This window comes from Metopolophium dirhodum, chromosome 6, assembly GCF_019925205.1.
Source record: "Metopolophium dirhodum isolate CAU chromosome 6, ASM1992520v1, whole genome shotgun sequence".
Taxonomy (NCBI): domain Eukaryota; kingdom Metazoa; phylum Arthropoda; class Insecta; order Hemiptera; family Aphididae; genus Metopolophium; species Metopolophium dirhodum.
The window spans coordinates 12627585-12643293 of record NC_083565.1 but is presented as its reverse complement, the minus strand read 5'-3'; the positions used below and the strand labels follow the sequence as shown (position 1 = coordinate 12643293).

General features: G+C 28.8%; 1 protein-coding gene across 2 annotated transcripts; it reads left to right on the top strand.

Moving 5' to 3' along the window:
- The first annotated feature begins 676 nt into the window (after positions 1–676).
- LOC132947477 (transcription elongation factor SPT6) lies at positions 677–14607 on the top strand. Of its 2 annotated transcripts, none has more exons than XM_061017783.1 (22): positions 677–990; positions 1973–2015; positions 2164–2242; positions 3262–3461; positions 3523–3642; positions 3711–4133; positions 4199–4339; positions 4532–4726; positions 4821–5259; positions 5325–5454; positions 5539–5718; positions 5828–5993; positions 6062–6238; positions 6294–6713; positions 6786–6923; positions 7601–8098; positions 8174–8470; positions 8538–9302; positions 10329–10551; positions 10623–10729; positions 10795–11081; positions 13059–14607. In XM_061017783.1, exons 2-22 carry the CDS (start codon positions 1977–1979, stop codon positions 13477–13479), a joined length of 5445 nt encoding a protein of 1814 aa, XP_060873766.1. In that variant the 5' UTR covers positions 677–990; positions 1973–1976; the 3' UTR covers positions 13480–14607. The 2 variants fall into 2 exon arrangements, with proteins under 2 accessions (XP_060873766.1, XP_060873767.1); XM_061017784.1 differs by lacking the exon at positions 677–990 and adding an exon at positions 1101–1125.
- Positions 14608–15709: the final 1102 nt, after the last annotated feature.

The window sequence follows — 15709 nt, the reverse complement described above, 5'->3', positions numbered from 1 at the left end:
TTTTTACCATATTTACCTACTGGCTATTTAAATATACAATTAAAAAAAGGTGGGCAAGTGGGTGTCGTTCTGCTGTGCAATAGATTACAAGTGGGTCACTGTAATGGATGGTGTTAAATTTGAATTCAATGATATAATATCATTGTATAAGAATAACGATTCTGAGCGAAAACGGTCAGTCAGCCTATGATATTACCAAGTATATTTGATGATATTATTGTGAATAAAGTAATTTATATATTTACTTATTTACGTGGAACCTTGTTTTAAATTTTCAATCCTTAGCTACAAAAGTTGAACATTTTATAAATTTTTAACTACCAAATAATTATTGAATTTTAAATTTGATAAATTTTGTCAAAATTCGAACTTTAAATGCTTATAAAAAAAATTATGCTTATGGATTTTTAATATTTTTCAACTGCGATTGTAACAACATATCAGGAGCCTTGTATTCAGTTTTAACTCATTTTTACCAAACAAATAAAATTTTATTGAAAATTATAGAAAAAAAAACTAAAAAAATTGAAAACTGACAATGTCGCGCTTTTGTTCTGCAATCCGAACGATCGTCAACGACGTCGTACGGTAATAACGGCGCACCGATCGGTTGATGCAAACGTGTCGGCGGTCACACTGTCCGTCATCGTCGTCGTCGTCCATAACGTATCGCGTGATATTGATAACCGGGCAAAATGGCCGTCCCCGAGCAGGCTGTCGTACAACGATGTTATTAATTATTATTATTTATTAATATTTACCAATAATTCAGCCGTTTTTACCGCGGCGTTCGTGCCTTCGTGGTTCGTCGGGACTAACGACGACAACAACGTCGAGTGACGAACGATTAATTCTACGCTTTGGTTTACACCTTTGCTGTACTTAATATCTTTTCTCTCTGACCGCTGTCCACCGTGTTGTACACACACGACCGCCGTTCGACCGATCGACCTAAGGCCAGGAGCACGGCCGCCGTTCACGCCGCATTCCGTACGTGTCGTTCCGCCGAACCGGGTATTCTTGAAAGCCCGGTTTGTGTTCTGTTTTAGGATATTTTGGCCAGTTCTGTGGCTATCCACTCGAAACGTCCGTCCGACGTGATCCGATCTGTCGGTCGCGTTTTGAGTACGTAGCTCACGCATGGTCCGATGGTACCTACCGATAACGTCAGGCTCGTTAGAAAATATATGATATTCACCTATAGGTCTCGAATATAATATCGCCAAACCATTTATTGATCTGTGATAGGGTCGTGCAGGCATAACCACGATAATTCCTCTTCGACGTATACAATTACAATACGATATGCGATAAAAAAAAATAAATACCTGTTTGCTATTCATCGACTGAGTTTTGACGTTACTGCTCTCTGCTACTAGCTATTAGAATATTATCTACAATTCTCATATCTTATATTACGTTTTGAATATTCCACGTACAAATATGAAACATTTATCTTATATGAATTTGATTTTCTAAGTAAAGAAACATAGGTAGCTACAGTTCTTGAATTTTTCAGGCAATTGAATCTGATATTATATAGGTTACTATATAATATCAGATTCAAATTGTGAATCAAATTTCTAATTGTGATTTTTGAATAATAGATATTTTCATCTAATCATTTTGAAAATGCCATCTCATTTTAAAAATTAAAAAAGTTTGTCATCCCCCAAGTTATTCCTTCTCTTATAATATTACATACAAATTTTCATACTCGTTTCTTATGAAAAAATCCCATTCTGTTCCTTTTAAACTTAAAATTTGCAATATGCATAGGTATTCTGTATTTCAAAAACTTCATCATTTTTTTTTTTAATAATCAATAGCCTATGAACATTATGACAAATTAAATCATTTGAAGTACATTACTATAGTATTCATACAATGTTCAACATTTACATTGGACTTCATTACTTTTTAAAATTTTAATTAATTTGCCTTTAATTGAACAAAATTTTTATTTTTACAGAATAATGTCGCAGTTTATAGATTCTGAAGCGGAGGAAAGTGAAGTAAGTATTCAAAATTATTCAAATTATTTTAGTTTGTATTGGTTTAATCTCATATTCTCATATATATTCTTAAACAAATTATGTAATGTTTAGTCATCTATGATAATATATGTAATTCAAATATATAACATTCTTTTATTGTTTAAAGGATGACGAGTTGGATGAAATTGATAAAAAAAAAGTAAAGAAAATTAAAGCAATGGAAAGTGATGACGACGATGATGAAGGTATATACTTTATTACCATAGCAATTTTACATATCTTTTTAATGTTAATATATTAGATTCATTATTATAATAATAAAACTATACATTTTAAATTTATTTTTATTTTTGCTATAAATATTTGAATTAACTGAACTAATTAATATTAATTAGCATTTTTTTAATTTCTTGTCGACCATACATATACTATTAAAATAATGATTTGTCATTTTGATCAAACAATTCCAATTTCAAACTATGAACCTATTTTAATCCAAGAATTTTATTAAATAATAATGTCCCAAAACATACATAATACAAGTAAAAGTCCTCATTTTAAAAAAAAAAACAAGTTTTTTAAGTATTGTTTTGGTAAAATATTTGAATATGCTATTATTTTTAAAAAAAAACTCAGTAAAATTAAAGATGTACCTAAATTGTAATATAAATTAAAAGTTAAAATGTTTTGTACAAATACTATTGTGAGGGGGGGGGTTGGAATTTAACCCCACATCCTTTATATATACTTGGTATAAACATACAATACTACTTATTTAATTCATTGTTAATCAAATCAAGAAAATTCAATAACATTTAATTTACACATTATAATTTAAATTCAATTGCTTAATATAGTGCAAAAAAAGATTAGGTAACTTGGTATTTATTACGTAGTTTTGTAGTATACAATAATTTTAAGTATTTAAATTCTATTTATTTTTATTTTATTTGCTCAATATATATTACTTTGAAACTTTAATCTATTTAACTAATCAATATTGTACTAATATTTTTATTTATAATTATAAGACAAAGAATTAATTTAAGTTAAGTTTTTTAGTTTTTAATTTACTTATAAATATTCAATGATGACAAATCACTGCGCAAATCTGAAACGTCCTCTGTTTCCAAATTCTTAAAGAATTTGTTGAGATATTGAGAATGATATGTCTTGAATTTTATCTGAGAAAAAAATATAAAAATGTTTTAAGATTGAACTTTAAATATATTTTTTATATAATATGTAATAATTATTCAACTAGATGATGAAGACAAAATTCGTGAAGAATTAAAGGATTTAATTGACGATAATCCAATTGAAGAAAGTGATGGTTCTGGTGATGAATCAGATGGTACGGATGGTATAAAGAGAAAAAAATCCGATGACGACTTTGATGATCGATTAGAAGAAGACGATTATGATCTTATTGAAGAAAATCTTGGCGTTAAAGTGGAACGAAGAGTATGTTTTATTTTTGTTTATGTTGGTAATTACTGTATTATTATAAATATGTCATTTTTAGAAACGATTCAAAAGATTAAGACGTTTAGAAGATGAAGAAAGTGATGATGAAGGTACTGGTGAAAATGCTACTGAAGATCGAGAAGCTATTGCTAACACTTTATTTGATGTGTCTGATAATGTAAGTAGTAAAATTAAAATAATATATATTTAAAAAATAAATATGTTATAATTATGTGTGCAATTTAGGAAGAAGAAAGGACAGCTGATCGTGTTTCTTCAAGAGCTGAACGGGTTGACAATTATGATGTAGAAGGCGATGAAGAAGGAGAAGGATATTCTGATGAAGACGATGATGGATTTATTGTAGATGATGAGGGACGGCCAATAAAAGAAAAAAAGAAAAAACGTAAACATGTATATCATGATGCTGCCCTTCAAGAGGCACAAGACATTTTCGGTGTTGATTTTGACTATGATGAATTTGAAAAATATGATGATGAGTATGAAGATGATGTGTCCGATGATGACTATTTAGAAGATGAAGAAGATGGTGAGAGAAGACAAAGACCCAAACCTCAAAAACGCAGAAAAGCTACTAGAAAATCAATATTTGAAATATATGAACCGATCGAGTTGAAAAGGGGTCATTTTACAGACTTAGACAACCAGGTATATACTACAACCTCTATAAAATGATTATATTGTCTGGTCTTTAAACATATTCATTTATCTAGATTCGTAATAATGATATACCAGAAAGAATGCAACTACGTGAAGTTCCAGTTACACCAGTACCTGAAGGTTCTGATGAATTAGATGACGAAGCGGACTGGATTTACAAACAAGCATTTTGCAAACCAACTATTACTACACAAGTAAAATTTTATTTTTTAATGTCAGCTTGATGAAAATACATATTTAAGGAGAATGGAGTATACTTGTTATATAAAACATTTGAATGGTTTAAAGAGCAATAGTCTACAACTCATTTGTCTCTAGAAAATATATTCTACCTAATTAAAATTTATATGATAAATTAATAACATGTTTCATTTACATATTTATAGGAAAATAAAGGTGGTGTTGATCCTCGACTTCAATCTAAGAAAGGACCTCAAACTATCGGAAAAATTAAGAAAGCGTTAGACTTTATGCGAAATCAAAACTTTGAAGTTCCATTTTTAGCATATTACAGAAAAGAATATGTTGAACCTGAACTTGATATCAATGCTTTGTGGAGAGTTTACCATTTCGATGCTAAGGTAAGTTTGTATTTAATTTGTATAACAATAGCATTACCTGTTACCTATATTATAGTATGTACTAATAAGAATTTAAAATTGTTCATGTGTTTAGTGGTGTCAATTGAAATCTCGCAAAACAATGCTAATTGAATTATTGGAAAAAATGCGAAATTATCAGATGGAAATGTTAATGATGGATACAAATGCCCCTATGCCAGATCATATGCGCATTATCAAAGATGAAGATATTGATAAATTGCGTGCAGTTCAAACAAATGAAGAACTAAAAGATATTCAAGGTCATTTTATGTTGTACTATGCCAATGATGTCCCTGCTATGCAAGAAAATGCTAGAAAAAAATCTAGAGAATTGAAAAGAAAAGCTAGAGAACTAAGGGAAGAAAGAAGAAAACTTGCAATAGAAGCTGGTGAAGATGTACTTGATGATGATGAAGATGCTGGTAATTTAGATGATGATGATTCAAACGTTGAAACTGTTAAACCTGCAAGTAGTTCAGGACCATATACTATGTGCCTAAAATCTGGACTTGGTATGTTAATATTAAATATTTCATAAATATATATAAACCCTATAGATGAATATTTATGTGTCTAGCTGGGTTTGCAAAACGTTTTGGTTTAAAACCTGAACATTTTGCTGCAAATGTTCGTGACAACTACCAAAGACATGAAGTAGATCAAGAATCTGTAGATCCATATAAGCTTGCAGGTGAATACTGCAATGAGTAAGTATTGATAAGTGTGAATACAATTAAGTACCATATTATAATATATATTAATATATGTGTATGTATTTTAACTGTTAACAGATTATTAAAAACCCCTGATGAAGTTTTAAAGGCTGGCAAATATATGGTAGCGTGTCAATTATCTCGAGAGCCACTCATAAGGAAATGTTTGCGTGAGACTTTCTTTGATCGTGCTAAAATTAATATTGTACCAAACAAACGGGGTGTCAAAGAAATTGATGAAAATCATAATTGTTATTCGTAAGTATTTTTATATTTTCATTATTTATAGTTAAAAAATGTATCTTAAGTTTTACAAATTAACTATATTTTATATAATTAAGAATGATACTTAACTGTTTTGGTGTAGAATGAAGTACATTCGACGTAAGCCAGTGAGAGATTTAGTAAGAGATGACTTTTTAAAGTTACAAATGGCAGAAGATGATAAATTGCTTACTATTTCATTTGATGAAGAAGTAGATGGTTTGGGTTCTCTGCCCTATATAGAAGAAGTCAAACAGCTTTATATAAGAGTAAGTTATCTATATGATACAATTAATAATCTATAAAATTATAAAATAATAAATATATTATTACATAGGATGAATTTAGTTCAAATGTACAACAATGGAATGACGTGAGGCGTGAATGTGTTGATTTAGCTTTTAGAAAATTATTAATGCCTGAAATGGTAAAAGAACTCAGGCGAAGTTTGCTAGCTGAAGCTAAAGAGCATATATTAAAATCTTGCAAACATAAACTGTCAAATTGGCTAGCTGTAAGTAACTTTAAAAATTATTAAAACATAATTAATTAATATTTAATTTTTATAGGTAGGTCCATATAAACCAGAAGTGGATGAAGATGATGATGATTGGGATACAAGCAAAGGCATTAGAGTTATGGGATTAGCTTATTCGCCCGATCATGAACAAGCATCGTTTGCATGTATTTTATCAACTGATGGCGAAGTTGTTGATCATCTACGTCTGCCATATATTATGAAAAGACCATTCAATGATGATATAAAAGCAAAAAGAGATGGAGATTTCAATCATATAAGGAACTTTGTAATTTTTAAAAAACCCCATGTCATAGTTATTGGAGCAGAGTCTAGGGATGCATTATGGCTAGTTAGAGATATCAAAGCAGTTGTTGACCAACTAGTTGTTGATGAACAATTTCCTCAAATACAAGTTGAAATTTTAGATAATCATCTAGCTAGGATTTTTGCCAATTCTATTAAAGGAGAAGTATGTACATTGTTTTTAGGTATTTCCAATTTAAAATAGTTATGGTTTCTGAAAGAAATATTTTTTTATTAGAATGAATTCAGAGATTATCCACAACTTTTACGTGAATCCATATCTTTAGGACGTAGAATGCAAGATCCTTTAGTTGAATTTTCTCAATTGTGTTCAACAGACGATGAGATATTGTGTCTTCGCTATCATCAGTATCAAGTATTTATTTCAATCCATTTTTTTTTTTTTAATTTATAGTAGAAGTTATTTTATTTTCAAATGTTGTATGGATTTAAATAGCTTTGATAAATTATTATTTGATTAAATGTGTGATTTGGAGGATTGTCATACCTGTACAGTTAATGTTATCTCCATCTTACTGCATGACACTAAAATTTAGTTTCAATCTTGTGTTCTTGTCTTAAATATTGAATATAGTGTATTGATAAATTATCGAACTTAAAGGTAGGAATATTATTTAATATTTGTTTTGTAGTTGATTTCTTGAGATATTTTAATTTTCAAACAAGTTATGAGATTAAAATAAAAAAATGCTCATAACTTAATGCTTAAAAATTAAAATATTCTAAAAAATCAATGGGAAAGTTTGATGATGTTCTTTCTTTTTAGTTTAATAATATGTTAATCACTTTAGTTTTAAAGCTAACAACACAAAATTGAATCTGCTGAAAATAAGTTTGCCATGTTGTCTCTATCTGAGACATCCTTTCAGCACACAACATATACAATTTTGTTTAGCATTTTTGTGCTATTTAATATTTATTACACATATTAACATAACTCTTAATTTAAATATAAAATTTAATTTACTTGTATATATATATGTAATATATTAGGATAAAATGTTAAATTCTGATATTCTAATATACTTTCAGGAAGTGCTCAATCAAGAAGAATTGCTCGAAGGTTTATATCAAGAATTTATAAATCGTACTAATGAAGTAGGTGTTGACATAAATGATGTGGTTCAACGTGTTTATGCGCCTAACCTATTACAATTTGTCTGTGGTTTGGGGCCTCGTAAAGCCACTGCATTAATTAAACTAATGAAACAGACAAATCAACGATTAGAAAACCGAACTCAATTAGTTACTGCATGTCATATGGGTCCTAAGATATTTATAAATTGTGCTGGATTTATTAGAATTGATACCAACTCTTTGGGTGATAGTACTGAAGCATATGTAGAAGTTTTAGATGGATCTAGAGTACATCCAGAAACATATGAATGGGCCAGAAAAATGGCAGTTGATGCTCTAGAGTATGATGATGAGGAGGCAAATCCAGCAGGAGCTCTAGAAGAAATTTTAGATGCACCAGAAAGACTTAAAGACTTGGATTTAGATGCATTTGCTGAAGAATTAGAAAGACAGGTATACTGTTATTTATACTATCTTTATTTTCTTATAAATATAAATATTTAATTTTTAAAAATGTTAATATTTTAGGGTTTTGGTAATAAAAGTATCACACTTTATGATATACGCCAAGAGTTAAACCACCGCTATAAAGATATTAGAGTGGCATATAAGCCTCCTAATCCTGCTCAAGTCTTTGAACTATTAACTAAGGAAACTCAGGAAACCTTTTTTGTTGGAAAAATGGTTTTATCTACTGTCACTGGAATTGCACGTAGAAAACCACAAAATGATCAACTTGACAAAGCAAATCCAGTGAGAAATGATGAAACTGGTTTGTGGCAATGTCCATTTTGTTTTAAGAACGACTTCCTTGAATTATCAGATGTATGTTTTTACTTTTATAATCACTTAATTATTGGGATTAATTTATTTTTATTATAAAAATGTTTAGGTATGGAACCATTTTGATGCTGGTGGTTGCCCTGGTCAAGCATCAGGAATTCGTATAAGATTAGATAATGGTATAAGTGGCTTTATAGCAATGAAAAATTTATCAAATACTCATGTAGCCAACCCTGAAGATCGTGTTCGTTTTAACCAGGCAATACATTGTAGGATTATCAAAATTGAACCAGATAGATTCTCATTTGAAGCTACTTCTAAAAGCTCAGATTTAAAAGATCAAGAAAACCATTGGCGACCCCAAAAAGATCCTTATTATGATCATGAAACTGAAAGCAAACAACGAAAAACTGAATTAGACAAGAATAAAATAAAAAATGCTCAGACATATATTAAACGAGTAATTGTGCATCCATGTTTCCACAATGTATCATTTGCAGAAGCTGTTAAATTATTGAATAACTCTGACCAAGGAGATGCTATTATTAGACCATCTAGTAAAGGTGCTGACCATTTAACTGTTACTTGGAAAGTAGCTGATAATGTTTACCAACACATTGACATAACAGAAAAAGGGAAAGTCAATGCTTTTTCATTGGGACGTTCACTTTGGATTGGTACTGAAGAATTTGAAGACCTAGATGAAATTATTGCACGTCATATTACTCCATTGGCAAGCAATGCTAGAGAATTGTTACGGTTTAGGTATTATAGAGATACAGATGGAGGCAATATTGAAAAAGCCGAGCAAATACTCCGAGAAGAAAGAACTAATAACCCTTCAAAAATCCATTACATTGTATCTGTGTCACAGGTATGTTAATTGACAGATTTATTTTAGAACATTTCTAAAAGTTGTAATCAAAATAATAAAGCATTGCTTAGAATTAATATGCTAATATACTGTAACTAATTTATGGAAAATAAAAAATGGAACAAACCATTACCCTCTTTAATTACTAGGATTTTATATATTGTTTCAGAGTTTCAATAATTTTGTATTAATATATAGCTTTACAGTTAGTATTGCTCAAAATTATTTTCAGTACTGCCGTTTTTACTATCAGTATAATATATGAAATCATCTTAATGCTCGATAAATGATTTTAATATACATTTCTTTACATTAAAACAGACAATTGGAAACTAACCCAGTCACCCAGACAATAAATATGAAAGTGCATTAATAAATTTAATTGGATTATTAGGAAATATAGCGATTCGATACTTGTAATGTTTAAAATAAATAAGTTAAGGCACGCGGTGCCAATGCCATTTTGACATCAAAAATACACTCTGCGAGAATAACGATACTGCCTTGTAAAATCAACCAAATTTCATAATTGTTTTTTAAATTTCTAGAGGGAAATATTCTACAGTCCGCATCGATCTCTGTTTTTCAATATTTTATTCTCAAACTTTATAATATGTCTAAAAAAATACAAGATAAAATCATGTTCTTACAATTTTTTTAATACAATTATTTGAAATAATATACAAAATCAGAGAACGATGCGGGCTGTAGGAAGTCTTCTTCTTTCAGATAAAAAAATAGTCATCAAAATCTAACAATTCTACAAATTTCCAAGTTATTCCTGTAGTCATTTTTTTTGATATAATACACCCTATCAACCCCCATAAATAGGTATCAAGTAGTAGATTAGTGGAAAAGTCTTATAGTAAAGGTCGCAACTAAAATATAAAATTTAATTTTCAAATTTTATAGAATTGTAGAAAATTTGAAAAACTGGCTCCGGGACCCTTAAACTATTCTAATTAATTTAAAACAATGCAATTGAAAGCCATTTATGTATTTTTACTATATTTTTTTTTTTTTCAGAAATATGCAGGTAAATTTCTTCTATCCTGTTTACCTACTCGTAGGTCGAAACATGAGTACATAACTATTACACCAGAAGGTTATCGTTTCCGTAGCCAAAATTTTGAGTCTATTGGATCTTTATTCCGATGGTATAAAGAACATTTCCGAGATGCTACTCCTCATGTAACACCAGTAGCGTCTCGATCTGCAGGACAAACTTATGGACCTTCTCCGCATACAGGTATGTGCAAACTGTATAGTAGCATTAATAATTATTGATTATTTATTTGTTGTTTTTTTTTAATATTTTAGAACCTTCGCCTATGAATCGTAGTCATAGTAGCCACTCGGCTACACCTCAATATTCGCAATCCCCGCATGCATCATACAACAACATGCAGCCATCTGCTTATAACACTGTAAAGTCAACCTAACTATAGCAGTTTAAAATGTATATTAACATTTTTTTTTTATTATTATTCAGCCGTACACACCATCAGGGCAGACTCCTTACATTGGCAACTATGCTACTCCTCGTTATGGTGCTTCTCAGGCACCAGTTCATGATGGTGTATTTCTTCATCCAAGCTCCCTCACACCAATAGTACAAAGCAGTCCAAAACCATCTCCCTCTAAACCACCTGTACAATCAGCAGATCCAAATGATTGGCGTCGAATGGCTGAAGAATGGGCTAAAGCTAAACAACGAGGTGATGGAGGATATTCTACACCCATGTCTGATGGGGGCGGGCGACATGCATCTCGTAGCAGGTAAGATGTTAACACAATAAGAGTCACAAATTATAAACCATTAAAATGTTCAACGTTTGCTTACCAAAAAAAAAAAAATCTATAATTAAATTTACGTAATTCTAAATAAAATGAATTTATATTTTATCTTTTTTTCTGTTTTTATTGTTATTAACTAGCGGTGGGTTGAACTCCAAAATATGTTCTCGGACCGAAATTTTTAATTGTATGTCGAACCGAACAATTCAGTGTGATGTCAAACTCAAACTGAATTTTTTAATTGTACTTAAACTGAACCCAAACTAAACTTTTAAATTAATTGTTAAATCAAACTTTGTAGTCTTATGTCAAACCAAAAAAACTAACGACTATCGAGTAAAGAGTAAGACTATTAATTATAGAACTTCTAACTTTTTGTTTGGGTTAGGTTCAGTTTGGTATTTTTAAAGCTTGGTTCGATTTATCGAACTTTAAACAGTTTGACCCACCTCTAGTATTAACTTAATAATAGTAAGTTGATTAATCATATAAAGATACAAGTTATTAGATATTAGTGTGTTGTGAATTAAGATATTATTTTTGAAACAATAATATTAAATGTTATACCGCTATAGTATTCATAAAACAATATTTCAAACCAAGTTGATACTACTTCAATACCATCTAAACCTAATTTTTTATCTATATTTTAGGTGTAAAATAATAAACTCAGAATATAAACTTATAAAAATATTGGATAAAATGTATTTTTATGAAATTTAGAACACTAATAGTTTTGTTTTTCTAAAATACTGTTTTTTAAATGTTTATATTTGTTATCTAAAAAATAAATAAGTGTTTCGGAAATCTATATAAAATTAAAACATGTTACCTGTAAGATACTGATAATTTGAGAACTGCCAATTGATAACCAATTTTACTTTTGTTCAGTTGGAAGCGGTTATAGGTTACTAGTAACTAAAATATTAGCTCAATATTAACAATACATTAGTTACCACTTCCCTTGTATTTTAAGATCCAATTTTATTAACAAAACAAATTCTCAAACAAAAATTACAATTTACGGACGATCTTACTATTTCTGGTTAGCGTTAACCGGACATTGTAAGAACAGCCCTAAAGGTATTTAATTTTTTTTTTTAAATACTTTTTATAGTAAAATCTAAAATTAAGAGATATTTAGATATATATTTTTGCTTTAATTGTATAGATTTTTATCTTTTTCTTAAAGTTGAATTAAAATTTTATAACTTGTTTGAAGTATTTTTCCCATCATCCAATTTTATAATCACCGTGATAGTTGAATATTTAAAGTTATATGTAAAATTGTTTAAAATTAAATCTACTTAACTTTGTTTCTTTACGTCTTAGATATTATTTACTTATACATTAGTTTCCTGAAAATATAAAATAGTAACTACTAACTATGTATTACTTAGAGAATTTAGGAGTTACCAATTAGAATTTTAAAACAACTAGATACAATACAATACTATACGTCTGAGTATTCAATGTATATATTTTTACCAATTCACTAATTTGGGCTATACTAAAAAAAAAATTTTATTTAGACACTGTGTACCTTTACCTATAAAAATAATCAAAATGCAATTGTAAAAAAGTTTTCATTAGACAAATATTAATAAAAATAAAAACTAGTAACTAACCGATAACCTAAAAAATTAATCAGTCATCTTTAAATGTGAAACAAAACCATTAAGTGTGAGTTAAAACGATGTTAAATATTACAATTTTAAAATAGTCATAACTTGCTTAAAAAATTAAATATAAATTAAAACCACGATAGGCTCTTAATAATATTTTAACTTTTAATTTGATAATTGGTAAATTTTCTCTAATATTAAAGCTGTTAACAAAAATTTTTGATTTTACTGTACGAAAATTTGTTATGTTGTACATTTGTAAGACTTGGGTCTAAGACAAAACATCTGGACATGTTGTCCTCTTAATTATTATTATAATGTTTTAATATTTTAGGTACAACAATCATCGATATAATGTGAACCGAGAAAGAGAAACAAGTACACCACGCAGCGATGCTCCATCACCTACCCCAAGTGCCTCATCATATGGATATAATTCACCAGCACCAACAAAGACCTACAAAAGTAGTTATACAACATCTTCACATAATTCATCAAAGTCACCGCGAGGCCCATCGTCTAATTCCGGTACACCATATGATCCATTTACAATGGAACCTGGACAAGATTCACCTGGAGTATATGCTTCATCGTCCCGTTCAGTACGCAATGATGAAAACGATCCAGACAGATATGCATCACCTGGATCAAGATGGACTCCGCGGTCTGGTCGGTCAACTCCCCATACCATTAATAGCCCTAGATCGATGATTGAATCTTCTATGGGTGATAATACACCACTGTATGAAGACTAAATGGATTGAAATTTCTCATTTTAATTTTATTTTTATATAGTTCAGTTTCCATTTTTAGGTAGGAATATATATTTTTTTTAAATGTCAATTGAATTAAAAAAAGTTATAAGAAATAAATTTGGTGTTACAAGTTGAAATTTAAAGGTTTCAAATCGCCTAGTATATGAAACAAACATTTTTCGACTTTGTTTTAATACTTTGAATATGTTATTGCTGGACATTTACATGACAGACTCTAAATTAAGATAAAATATATATAAACTATTTTGATCCAGACATCAACATTTTACATTATTAATTAGCTGTTCAAAACTATTTTAGTAAATTATATTACTAATTGAACGTTTAAATTTATTATTGGCATATTTTTTGACTCGTGTTAACACAGTTTTTATTTTTATATACTATGGTATCAGAAAGGGCATCATTAATAAAATATATTTTTTTTTTTTATATATTCACTATTATTGTAAATTTGTTACATTTATTACAAACATGCACTAATGTTTTTCAAGATATTTTTAATGCATAATATTATTCATTCTATTGAACACCATAATTTATACAAAAGTAATGAAATTTGGTTATTAAGGTTTTACCTATATTCTTTAATTAACAATATTGAAATGTGATTTAGTGTGACTTATTTTTAAGGTACTAATTTCATGTACCTCTTGTGCTATTTTCCTTGATTTACATAGTGATTGAAATTTGTCTGATTCAATATAATTTCAAATGTGACACGAATAAAATGTAATAAATGATTGATCTAACCTATAGGCAATAGAAAAAAAAACAATTAACCATTTAATGAAAAACATCTACATTTAGTAGTTTTTTATAACTGCTTATAACTTTGATATGGTTTACAATATATTACCATATTGTTATATTTTAGTATAATTAGACAGCCAATAAGTTGTCAGTGTGATTGTAAAAATTGTTTCTTAATTTGTATATTAATAAGAAGTAATTGATGTTTACTTATAATTAATAAGTTAGTAACTTCAGTTTATAATATAACTTGTTTAGTAAAAATTAATTCAAATATAAATAGTTTTTACTAAGTATATATTTTCTTTTAAACAGATGTATAATAAAAATACATATATATTGTTAACAAGGATTATTTTTTTATTTTTACTGCGCCAATAATACATTTAATATTCTTTATTGTGTCACCAATAACCAACATTAGAGTAAAGAATTTAAGGTTGAAAAAAAACAACTGAGCTGGGTCATGACATGGGTTGTTTAGCCAGTACGGTACTAGCTATAACAGTAACTGTAAAACTGGATCCAATTAGTATGATCTGAATTTTGAGTACCTATGTGGCCTATACATTTAATTTTAATCAAAAATATCAAATTTAACTGAATAAAATGTTAATAAGGTATAATAAGTGGCCATTCAAAGCGAATAATTTTTAATTGTTTGGATTTAGGCAATATTTTATAATTTTATATATTTGGCTTATACAAAAATAGTATGTAGTACAAGCAGTGATGTATTGGTAATTTTTTTGATATTGATATGATGGTTATTAGTCGATCATTAAAAAAAATTTAATAATTTTCCATCGTTGAAAATAAAGACAAAAATATTTTTTCGAAAGCGATTAATATTTGATTTTACTGAAGCTTTTGATTAATTTTGACGGTATACGTGGGTATACGCCCGTATACTTGCGTATCTCTAATAATTTTACAGGGTATACGCTAAATCAGTAAACTGGTGATGCCGTATACCCTCCAAAACACCACTGAGTACAAGTACAATATCAAAACTATTTATTTTTTTCCTGGAAACTGTTATCATCGACGGAAATCGAGAATTCGGGAATAGTACAATAGTACAATTTGCGATGTTACGCACTTCTAAGACGGTGACAAGTAGACAACATATACGGGTGAGGCGTCCACTTAAAAATTAATTATAGTTACAATAACGTATTACTAATTGAAAAACATTAACAAATAACAGCAATATAAATGTCATAAAAAATGCACATGAATATGCTAATCTTAGATAGAATTTGGTCTTAAGCTAAACAAACAATAAACAATGTGAATACGTCTTCTAATTCAAATTCTAAAAATTAAGTTGCAGCTTATTCTTAGATCTATGTGAGCACCTTAATAGTATTTTGGAACTAATGTAATGATAATAATATTATTAAGTATTTTTGTTGTACATTTTGTTTTAATTTGAACATTTTTCATAAACCTT